General features: G+C 42.6%; 1 protein-coding gene across 1 annotated transcript; it reads right to left on the minus strand.

The window, feature by feature from the left end:
* Positions 1-1005: 1005 nt before the first annotated feature.
* LOC115206780 (prolactin-releasing peptide receptor-like) lies at positions 1006-4623 on the minus strand. Its single transcript, XM_029773980.1, has 3 exons — positions 4564-4623; positions 1638-2479; positions 1006-1332 (listed from the first exon to the last, which is right to left on the minus strand). The coding sequence occupies exons 2-3, from the start codon at positions 2460-2462 to the stop codon at positions 1006-1008; spliced, it is 1152 nt and encodes a 383-aa protein (XP_029629840.1). The 5' UTR covers positions 2463-2479; positions 4564-4623.
* Between the last annotated feature and the right edge of the window lie 8082 nt (positions 4624-12705).

The following is a 12705-nucleotide window of genomic DNA, read 5'->3' on the forward strand; positions in this document are numbered from 1 at the left end:
CATAACACCAATTCACAGACACCAACAGAAAGGGCCTCTGGGAATTAATCCATTTTATTAGGCTCAAAGCCAGTGTCTCAGAGTTCAGCAAGTGGCATAACAACGGGTTAAAAAGTGTATGCTGTGTTCTAGTTGCGCTACTCAGCAACAGATACGAAACTAATCCAATTGTGAGGTACATTTGGCAGACTGGGTGCTGTTCCTGGGCTGTCAGTCAACATGGCAGCCATAATATCACTGTTGGTGACTGCACAGATAGTGCTTTGCTTCAGATTAATTGAGTTCCAGGGAGCTGATTGGGTTTGAGACTGCAGGGAAATCCTGCAGGGAACAACACCTGTTCAAAGATACTCCTACACACCTAACTAGCACTGGGCAGGGGAATCGCTCCATATGGCCCAGGCAGAGAGAAACTAGGGGCTAGGGAAAGGGGGACAGAGAGCAAAAGAGAGAGAGAGAAATCAAAATAAAAGTAAAGCTACATGCATTGAAATAAATCGGAAAAAGCGATCAAGAGAGAGAGTAAGAAAAGGGAGAGAAAGTAAGAAACACGTCAAAATCAGGCGAAGAGTGAGCTATCTTTGCGGACTGTTTGTGCCTTGTTGCCCTCCTCTGTTTCGTGTGTGTAATCCATTTGGAGAGTGAGGAGTTCGGAGCAGGGTCATCACCTCCCTCTGCCGCTGCCAGACCTGCATCCCAGCCCAAGGTCCCAACAGTGTTTGCACGCTCTGCCTCACAGAAGATGCGGGACCTGCTCATCATCTTTGGCAGCATGGCTGCTGTAGTGACACCCAAGGCAAATAGAATGAACGATCCACAGGGTTGACGGTCTCCAGAGCAGTCTGATCCCCCTGTCCCACTGTCTCTCTGCCTCTCCTCATTCTCCCCCTCCTCCCTGCTCCTACGTCGTCTCTAACTGCGTGTATGAGATATATGTAATGGCTGCTGCTATGGCATATGACCTTTGACCCCTACCTATAAACCACGCTGTGGTTCCTGATGTTCTCAGAGGGTGCTGTCGGACTCTCGACCGGCGACACCCGGGGTCTCCTTGGCGGGGGCGGGGACCTCAGAGAGCAGGCTGAGGCAGGTGGCCGGGTTCCGGGAGGTGCAGCGGGAGAGGAGCTGGCCCCCTGGGGGCCCCTGGCGTCTGCAAGGGCACAGATAGCCCTTGAGGTGCAGCCAGATCTTGCTGTGCAGGGAGGCGTAGATGAAGGGGTTGTAGCAGGCGGAGCTCATGGCCACCAGGTGGCAGCACACCTGCAGCATATTGACATAGCGCTTGTCCACGATGTGGTAGTCTGGGTCCAGGTCCAGCAGCAGGTTCAGCACCTGTAGGGAGGGAGGAGGAATACACATGCTCAGGGGTCACATACATTAGGATTACAGTGGATAACATTGGGATTACATTAGGATTACATTAGGATTACATTGGGATTACATTGGATTACATTGGGATTACATTGGATTACATTGGGATTATGTACAGCCTAGGTGATGTAACTGCCCCTAAAATGCTTTTTCAGCATATTTTCTCAAAGACATCTGCTCAATTATATAAAGATGTCAGCAATGTCAGGAAAATTGATGGGCTATCATTGGGAGTGCATTGTGCCTGTGCATGCGTGTGTTCTCACCTGCAGGGGCAGCCAGCAGAGGGCAAAGGCAAGCACAGAGGCCACCAGGAGAGAGAAGGTTTTCCTCCTCCTCTGGCTCCAGCGCTGCTGGCAGTGTGAGGGCTCTCCGGGCAGCGTGTGGCGTCTCAGGTGCACTGTGATGGCACAGTAGGACACGCTGACTGACAGCAGAGGGATCATGTAGGAGGCTACCAGGATACAGCAGGAGTAGAGCAGCCTGAGCTGGCCAGAGCTCGGCCAGAACTCTTCACACACCACCAGCTCCACCCCACGGGGCCTCAGGTCCAGGTAGCGTGTGTGGAGGGAGGGAGGGGCAGCCAGGGCCAGAGACAACCCCCACACCCCCAGAGCCACTGCGCCGCAGCCCCCGACAGAGATCCTCCTCCTCACTGGGTGGGCCACCACCACGTAGCGGTCCACTGCGATGGCCGTGAGGGACAGCACCGAGGCGAAGACAGTGGCGGCCTGCAGCAGCGGCACCAGGTGGCAAAGAGGGCGTCCGAAGGCCCAGCCGCGGCTGTCGAAGGCGTACGAGGCGGTCAGAGGGACGCAGGTCAGACACATCAGCAGGTCGCCGGCCGCCAGGTTACCGATAAAGAAGTTGGTGGCGTTGTGGAGCTTCTTATCGGCCAGGATACAGGCCAGCAGGATGGAGTTGCCTATGCCGGCCACGGCCACCAGGAGGCAGTAGAGGGGCAGGAAGAGGGGCTTGAAGCGCAGCAGCAGCTGCATGCCAGAGAACATGTCCAGGGGGTTGTTGCTGTGGTTCAGGGAGGGGCCTCCAGTAGTGTTGGCCCCACTCAGGACCTCCAGGATGGGATCCATCTCAGTACACTGCTCCCCTACCACACAACATAGACAGTCACTAAATTGTGGCAGTAAAGAAAGACTGGGGGAAGCATCAGCACTTACAACATGATATAGCCAAGTCAAGGGTTGAACCAATATCTAAGTTCACTTCGATTCTGAGTTCAACCTGTTCATGACCCTCAGCAGCCCTTTCTGCATTAGTTGCTAACTGAATATGCACCAAAGATTATGGATGTACTGACAAGATACATGTCTCTCCGCCCTAACAATGGGAGTCATTGTCCACAAAGTGGCACGGTGGGCTGTCTAGCTCCCGCCTATCCTTTCTTTGATTGGTGGATGCATACCATTATTGTAATCCTTTTTGAATACTCAATGAGGGTTGTTGACATCAACCGCCTGTATTCAAGGGAGAGAGATGCTATGCTGCAAGCCTCATGCCGTGAATATGCAAAGCCATCTCAAGACAACAGATAAAACGTTGTTTTTTTTCTCAAAGTTGCCGGGATGTCACGTGTCCTACTTATATTAGTACACTCGTAACAACTTAAGCATTACGAAACTTCCATTCAATCAAATAAACCTCACGTAGCAAAATAAGCCATTCATTTTTTTGTTGACCAAATTCGAAACACTCTCATTGTCCTCCTTCCAATAACTCCTTGCTTGGTGGGTGAAACAACGAGAAAGTGCCACCTGCTGGTGAGAGACAGATTTTCCACCTAGTTGGGCATCTCTCTTCCATTTCCTATATGTATGTACTAACCTGAATGTCATTTCATTTTTGGGGGGGGGGGGTGTCTGTGTAAACGTCATATTTTTCCTGTCCAGTCTCTTTAATACTGTGACCGCCCACTTTAGTGGCTGCACTCACTTTACTCTCTTGGTCTAAGCGCCAGCACCTCGGATATGCATCCCCTGTAATGCTGTTGCAATGCACTTGATAGGGTTCTTTCAGCCACTTATTTCTGAGCCTCGACGAGAGCTGAAAACCCTCTGATTGCAAAACGGAGGAGCTCTACAGCTCATCCAAAACCCAACCGTGTCACATCTGCACTGACGCATACTGTGGGATTAATCAGATGGCTTTACTGATTAAAATGTGTATTTTTTTCCTAGTTAATGTGGGAGACTAACATGATTTCTTCGATTAGGAAAGGAGATTATTAGTGACCCCCAATCATAACCTACTATTTTAGGAATTCTATTATGATTTCCCATAATCAAATATGCTTTAGGCAAGAAATACAGAGGTGGTTAGATTGACATACAGATAAAAATAGCTAAAGTTTTTTTTCTGTCACTCTGAACGTGGTAAATCAACAGGTGGTGAGGAAGAAGGAGCGATTGAATATGTAGCCTAAGTCATTGCGCTGTGACATGACAAACAACAGTAGATAATACAATGCGTTTGTGAATGGTGTCTTCATACCATAATGTCTAGTGCCTACAGTACATTTGAGTGGGTCTTTATAGGCTGCATATGTGATGTACTCGTCCAAGCAGAGCGAGACACTGAGATGAAAGACAGTCCTATACTCTGAGTGGTATTGCAGTTTAGTTTTGGATGGCTATTTTAACAGTGAAATGACCAGGCTCCCTATTTACTTCGAAGTGAGCCTAAAACCTATGGCAACAGAGATAACAGTCAAATTGCTCCTGAAACACGTTTAATCTGTTGCCCTGCTATCTGATCTCGTACACAGGTGGATCAGGCAGACGACAAAAACGCACAAGAAAAAGACTGGCTACAGCAAAATGAATAATACACATAACATTTTTACACATTCCTTTTTTATGTCTGTGATGGAACAAATGGCATATCATTACAAATTATAATATTTGGTATCATTTCAACCATTAGCAATTTTAAGAAATCCTCCATCCAACTCTTCAAACCAGCCATACATACTGTAGTGTTAGTACTACTTTGGGGGGCTAAGTGATCCTTTCAAAATAGAGTATTAAGCGTTCCCATTTTCTGTATTCCACAATAAAACAAGCAACATTGATTTAAGCTGTAATCATGTGTATTGTGCGTTTTTTGTATGCACCATTTGTGTGCGTTGTGTGCAGTGTGCGTGGCGCGTGTGTAAGATAAGAGAGAGAAGCCTACTTGTACAGCGCCTTCCTTTTCCTCAGAGGCAGCACGCGTCTCTCCTCTCTGTCACGTCGCTTCACTTCTGTGACTGTGTCTCTCTCCTCTTCCTCTTCTCTTCCCCCTCTCCCTGTGATGTGATAATTGCCCCTCTCTCTCTCTCTCTCTCAGAGCCCAACCAGAGCCCAACCAGCATATATATAGGCAAGTGATTGAAAAGAGAGATTGTGTGGTGTCCCAACACTATCCTCCCCTCTCCCTCTCCCCCTCCCTCTTTTTCTCCCTCACACGCTCCAGAGATGTTAATCACACACACTGCATGAATTTCTAAATTATTTCCCTCCTAAAACATGTTGCTAACTTCCTTCCATAAGTGCACAATGCAACGCATATAGTTCTCTCTCTTCAGGTACAAAATCCAAACCTGCATCAAATGATGTGCTAACAACAGATGGACAACCTGCAATGAAATGTCTATGTAGGCTATCCCTCCATCCCTTCCTGCCTCAAACGCACAAACACGCATGCACACACATACACCACAGGAGGTTGGTGGCACCTTAATTGGGGAGGACGGGCTCGTGGCAATGATTGGAGTAAAATCAACGGAACGGTATCAAATACATCAAACACATGGTTTCCATGTGCTTGATGCCATTCCATTTGCTCCGTTCTGGCCATTATTATGAGTCGTCCTCCCCTCAGCAGCCTCCTGTGACACACCCTCATTTTTTGGGATTCAACATAAGTGCTCAGGCACACCGATACCATTTACTGGCCTAGAGTACTTAGCACCTCTGAATGTTATTTTCGAACTGAGTGGGCACCGATTTTACATGTAGAATTGCATGAAGATTTTCAGCAGACGTTTCCAGCAAGTGGTCCCTTAAACACAGCCTGAATGACCGGCAGATGGATGCTAGATCCACATTTGGTGTGATGTGTGCCATCCTTAAGGCAACCAATTGGAATAGGGTTGTGAGTTTGAGCAACTTTATATATTCAGAGGTGAAGGCATATTATTAATATTATGAAATTGGCATCCTATCTATAGGGCAAGTCTTAGTTTCTTTCAATCACTTTGGCACATTTTTCAGATGTAGGTGGTATATTTTCTAAACTCTAAGTACAAAACTCCAAACTTATAACACTTGTAATGGCCCCTATCTTATGTTCAGAACCTTTGATTATGCTTTAGGGTTTCACACGTTTCACCCCTCAGTCATTCATGCAAAATCTACGTTTTCCGTGAAATACCATGAGAACGTTTTGTTTAGTCACCAATACATCCGATGATGATAGGCTCACCATTTACCATTTAATCCAAAGGCAAAAAATAGAAGATACACATTTCAAAACTGTTCTTTTTGAAGTCCTGGTTGGAAAGAATAGTAGATTGCATTATGATGTTCTATACTGTACTTAACTAAAACTTGAAATGCACAATTCTTTAAATATTCTGTATCCAATGGCAGGTTGTGAGCATGTTGAGAAATATGTCAGTCTTACAGTTTCATTATCCTTATACAGCCCACACATAGGACAAGTCATCAGAAATAGGGTATTATAAAGCAGTTAGCTACTTAAAAAAAATAGCAAGGTGTTGTATGCCATTTATGCCCCATTGTACAAGATCCCCTTTTCTAAATGTCAGCTGATACAGTATCAAATTCATCTGCTTACATTGCATTAGGGTTGCAACATTCCAGCAACTTTCAAGAAATTCTCAGGTTTTTCAGAAATCCTGGTTGGAGGATTACCAGAATCAGAAGACAATAACCAGGAAATCCAGAATCCTCCAACAAGGATTTATGGAAAACCAGGGAATTTATTGAAAGTTCCCAGAATTTTGCAACCCTACATTGTGTCAATTTAATTGATCAGCTTAAAGTGTATTCAGAAGTGTAAGGACCAAAAATTGGAATGGGTTTAGCATATTTATTGAGGAAATATTGAGAATGTGAATAGACCAGATGAAGCCAAGGGCTGCAGATGAAGGATCCAGGGGAGTTGACTCTATAGGGCATATGTGTCAAACTCATTCCATGGAGTGCTGAGTGTCTGCGGGTTTTCGCTCATCCATTGCACTTGATTGATCAATTAAGGTCACTGATTTGTTAGGAACTCCCCCCACCTGGGTGTCTAGGTCTTAATTGGACACAAATTGAAAGGAAATAACAAAAAATCAGCATGCACTCAGTCCTCCATGGAATGAGTTTGATAGCCCTGCTGCTTGGAGTCTCAGGTAGACATCACCGTTAGGCTGTTGTGGTTAGGCTGTTGTGGTTAGGCTGTTGTGCCCCCCAGAAGATCCTTGAAGGAACCTATGTAAAAGGAGAATGACATGAGAGAAGGAGAGATGCAACACAAAACAGAGAGGAGGAATGACTCTTTGATTGGGTTTAAATAGGGTGTTAATGGTGATTAAGAACAGGTGTGTGTGCTGATTAGCAGTTAATAGCAGCTGGAGCTTGTTTGCGGAGCTAAGTTCAGGGCAACTAGTTAAGTGTTGTAAACAATAGGAGGCTGATTGGCAATGGTTAGCAGCTGGTGCTTGTTGAGTTGCTAAGGAGGTGCGTTCAACTAGTTAAGGGTTGCATTGAAATCTGATCCTCACTCCTGAATTTTTGTTCATACTTAAAGGAAAATTCCACCTAAACTATATTTTGGTATTTGTTTCCTTGGTCCATTGTTGACATCAGTGATGTAAAGTACTTAAGTAAAAATACTTGAAAGTACTACTTAAGTTTTGGGGTATCTGTACTTTGCTATTTATATTTGACAACTTTTACTTCACTACATTCCTAAAAATAATTATGTACTTTTACTCTGTAAATTTTTCCTGACACGCAAAAGTACTCATTACATTTTGAGTGTTTCGCAGGGCAGGACAGGGAAATGGTCTAATTCACACACTTATCAAGAAGAAGATCCCTGGTCTGACTAACTAAACACATGCTTAGTTTGTTGGAGTGTGCCCCTGGCTATCAGTACATTTTAAAAACAAGATTTTGAAAAGACTTTTACTTTTGATATACTTAAGTCTTTTTTTGAAATTACATTTACTTTTGATACTAAAGTATACTCAAGTATGACAATTGGGTACTTTTTCCACCACTGATTGACATAGTTCCAAAATGTTTTCTTGTCACTTTCAACATACATATATACCCGTATGATGCATTTTTCATTGAACGATGCAAAACACAGTCTCATATGATCATACGACCCAAAATACGTCACACAGGGATAATTTCTGTATTTTGAAAGTTACATATCTTGAAAACTTGATTGCTGACAAGCACAATATTTTGGGGCAATGTCAACAATAGACTAATGAAACAAATACCCAAAGATAGTTTCTGGGTGGAGTTTTCCCTTTAACACCATTCAATGAAATTCAGATGATGAGTGCCAAGAATAGGTATGTGAACCCTTTGGAATTACCTGGATTTCTGCATAAATTGGTCATCAAATTTGATCTGATCTTCATCAAAGTCACAACAATAGACAAACGTTAAGCTTGCTATCGTCGACAGAAAAATGAATTCAAGTGTATCAAGACATTTTGCAGGAGAATTTTAGGCTATCTGTCCGCCAATTGAAGCTCAACAGAAGTTGGGTGACGCAGCAGGACAACGACCCAAAACACAGAAGTAAATCAACAGACTTGCTTCAACAGAAGAAAATAAGCCTTCTGGAGTGGCCCAGTCAGAGTCCTGACCTCAACCCGATTGCAATGCTGTGGCATGACATCGAGAGCAGTTCACCCCAGACATTCCAAGAATATTGCTGAACTGAAACAGTTTTGTAAAGAGGAATGGTCCAAAATTCCTCCCGATCGTTGTGCAGTTCTGATCCGCAACTACAGAAAATGTTTGGTTGAGGTTGTTGGTGCCAAAGGAGGCTCAACCAGTTATTGAATCCAAGGGTTCACATACCTTTTCTTGCTACTGTTTATTCTTATACATTCCAGGTGTTTCAGCAGTGCGTTGTATACTATAATTCCAAATTAGGCACATTTGGGAAGTCTTGATACAAAATGGTGAACAGAAATGCAATGGTTAATTGGAGCAGTCTAAAACTTTACACACACACTGCTGCCATCTAGTGGCCAAAATCTAAATTTGGGATGATAATACATTATGGCATTTCTCTTGCATTTCAAAGATGATGGTACATAAAAAATACAAAATAACGTTTTTTTTCCTTTGCATTATCTTTTACCAGATCTATTGTGTTATACTTAAAGTTCAAAGTCACTTAAATCTTTGTTCTTGCCCATTCACCCTCTGAATGATGGCACACACAATCATTTTACATTTTTTACATTTTAGTCATTTAGCAGACGCTCTTATCCAGAGCGACTTACAGTAGTGGATGCATACATTTCATATTTTTTTTTCTCCGTACTCCGTACTCCATGTCTCAATGCTTAAAAATCCTCTCCTCCCCTTCATCTACACTGATTTGATGTGGATTTAAACAAGTGACATAAGGGATCATAGCTTTCACCTGGTCAGTCTATGTCATGGAACAAACAGGTGTTCTTAATGTTTTGTGCACTCAGTGTACATTATGAATAACATATATAAAAGACAATATCCAAAGGTAAAAGTTTATTATAAATATCATGAATTTGGCATCCTATATTGGGCTAATGGTAACTACTTCTAAACATCCAAAGATCCAATCAACCATGGATGAATGATAGTATACCTTCACATTGGTATGATGGTGTCCGTTGGGCAAATCAGATGTCAATGTAGCCTACATAAACCCAACCTCACTCCGAATTTACTTTCAGAAACAGCTTGTGTAAGAAAATAAAGATTTACGCTACTCAGTGTTATTTAGGTAGTCTACACAAATGAGTATGGAAGCTGATCAATCTCTGTGTTGACAGGATAGCTCAGCTGAAACGAACACAGACAAAAAAATAAACGAAAAGGAGCTAAACACAGGCAAAAATGTTGAAAACCTGGTATAGTCTGCTTTCCACCAGACACTGGGATATGAATTCACCTTTCAGCAGGACAATAACCTACAACACAAGGCCAAATCTACACTGGAGTTGCTTACCAAGAAGACCGTGAATGTTCCTGAGTGGCCGAGTTACAGTTTTGACTTCAATCTACTTGAAAATATATGGAAAGACCTGAAAATGGTTGTCTAGCAATGGTCAACAAATTAATTTGACAGAGCTTGAAGAATTCAGAAAAGAATAGTAAGTGATCATTTGCAAACATTCCTAAAAACATGTTTTCACTTCATCATTATGGCGCATTGTGTGTAGATGGGTGATATTATTATTTTTTTAAATCCATTTTGAATTCAGGCTGTAACATCAAAATGTGGAATGAGTAAAGGGCTATGAATACTTTCTGAAGGCACTGTAGTCATAAAATAATGTATGTTTAACACTATTACTTAACACCGTTAACACCGAGTTAGTCCATGTAACATAATATGTGACTTGTTAAGCACATTTTCATTCCTGAACGTATTTAGGCTTGCCATAACAAATGGGGTTGAGTATTTATTGAATCAAGACATTTCATCTTTCCATATTTAATTAGTTTGCAAGAATTTCATAAAAATATAATTCCGCTTTGACATTATGGGGTTTTGTGTGTAGGCCAGTGACAAAAATATAAATTGAATCCATTATAAATTCTGGCTGTTGCACAACAAAATGTGCTTTCTGAAGGCCCTGTACTTAAAATAGGCTGCAGTATAGGCTACTCTTTTTCTTATTTCGTTCGCTAAAAAGGTAGCTTCTACAAACAGATTCGTTTTCTCTTTTCAGCAGTAGGCATTTGCTTTCCGAACAATTTCAATTGTATTTAGAAATTTGCGAAAGGCAGGTACAATGGACGTGCCCATTTAACCCTTGTGTGTTTTTTGTTATTGTTTTTTGTTATTGTCATGTTTTTGTTATTCACCCAATGGTCACGAGTCTGATAGACCCACAACATTATAGGGTTTTTAAAACAATACAGCCATAACAATTCACATAAAAATACTTCATACTTAATACTTACATGTTGACTTATATAAATTACAAGCGATATAGACAGTATACATGGTTAATATTTGTCATTTACCTCTGTTAGATTACATGTATCAATAAAAGCGCTATTCGTTTTTTTTATGTAAAATGTTTATAATCAAAAAATGGGTGGAATAAATCATGTTTATCTTCAACAAATACGAACGAAACAAGGTTTTCATCACTATTGATGTTTATTGCTTTGAACTGAACAAATTGGAAGGACACATTTTTACATACAGTATTTGATGGAAATTATAAATGAGCCAAATTGAACACAAGTAAGGCCGGTCTACACGCCACATGAGGGACAGAGTTTTACTGTGTGTATGTTGCAAATGTATTTCTTGCACTTGATGCATGTGTACTGTGTCGTCCTTCTTGGGTTCACACACAATCGCAGCTCTTCTTTTTGTTGCTTCAATCTAGAATGATGAAACCACTTTGTTCAGGAAATGTATTAACAACATCACTCACATATAGTTACAGCAGGCCAAGGTAGGAGAGTCTCACACACACACACACACACACACACACACACACACACACACACACACACACACACACACACACACACACACACACACACACACACACACACACACACACGCGCAACATCATCACTCACACTTACTTCCGGTATTGGAGGTGTTGGTTCTGTGGTTCCGGCGGATGGGGCACCAGCATCCTCCTCCTGAATCCTCCTCATGATGGCTGCAGAAGCTGGGCTCCTTGGGATATGTTGCTTCCTCTGGAGTTGAGGTCTTACCAATGCCTTGCCCAGCTCCTCGAGAAAGAACAGTCTCCTCTGGAGCTTCCCTCTGTTCCAACCTGGGTTCAACGCCATCCAGATGACAAACGTCTTGTACGCCGGGATGTCCGAGATGTTGAAGAATGCCCAGCGAAGATAGGGTTCTTCTTTTGCAGCTGTAGCCAGTCACCAATGCCCCCTTTTGGCTCATCATAGAGCCAGGCCCGATTCAGGTATACTGGCATTTGCCCCCTCAGTTAAATCTAAGTTTTAGTTTTATGTCGATATATAACACATACTTATATTTAAATAGATGATCCAAAACTTGTCATCCATCCTCCAAACCACACTCTCTTTCCGCGGTCCGAGTAGGCTGTTGTTGTTGCATTGGGACTTACCACCTCTAACCCTGGCAATTTGACTGGTACACTCATGTGTACACTTGCAATGGCTGCCAGTCCTGACTTAACCCTTGTGTGGTGTTCGGGTCTGTGGGACCCATTTTCAATGTTTACTAAAAGAAAAATGATACAATTAATTATTTTTTCAACCTGAGATCCATTGGCCTTGGGACATTTTCCTCTTTTAACTACACTTTTATAGACTGGGACATTTTCTAAAAGGGAAATGTGAAGTTGTGTGATGTCACAAATGTTTGCAAATAATAACCCTGAAGTTATCTTCTGAAATAGATTCACAGAACATTCAGTAAATGGTGTAAAGAATCTGTCATGGATGAACAACATGGAACAATTTCAAAGATTTTACAGAGTGATAGTTCATATAAGGATATCAGCCAATTGAAATAAATGCATTAGGCCCTAATCTCTGGATTTCACATGACTGGGAAAAGAGATATGCAGCTGTTGGACACAGATACCTAAAAGAAAAGGTAAGGGTGTGGATCAGAAAACCAGTCCGTATCTGCTGTTTCCATTATTTGCATCACGCAGCGCGACACATCTCCTTTGCGTAGAGTTGATCAGGCTGTTGATTGTAGCCTGTGGAATGTTGTCCCACTCCTCTTCAATGTCTGTGCAAAGTTGTTGGATATTCACGGTAACTGGAACACGCTATAGCACACATTGATCCAGAGCATCTCAAACTTGCTCAATGGGTGACATGTCTGGTGAGTATGCAGGCCACGGAAGAACTGGGACATTTTCAGCTTCCAGGAATTGCTTACAGATCCTTGCGACATGGGGCTGTGTGTTATCATACTGAAACATGAGGTGATGGTGGCAGATGAATGGCACGCCAATTGGCCTCAGGATCTCGTCACGGTATCTCTGTGCATTCAAATTGCCATCGATAAAATGCAACTGTGTTCAGTGTTTGTAGCTTTTGCCTGCAAATA

The sequence above is a fragment of the Salmo trutta genome, chromosome 13 (assembly GCF_901001165.1).
Source record: "Salmo trutta chromosome 13, fSalTru1.1, whole genome shotgun sequence".
NCBI classification, from domain to species: Eukaryota; Metazoa; Chordata; class Actinopteri; order Salmoniformes; family Salmonidae; genus Salmo; species Salmo trutta.

Excerpts from the sequence above, each read along its gene's own strand:
- LOC115206780 (XM_029773980.1), bottom strand. The coding sequence starts at position 2,462 with ATGGATCCCATCCTGGAGGTCCTGAGTGGGGCCAACACTACTGGAGGC. Across the intron at positions 1,333-1,637 it reads TCTGCTGGCTGCCCCTGCAG|GTGCTGAACCTGCTGCTGGA; the intron begins GTGAGAACACAC and ends CCCTCCCTACAG.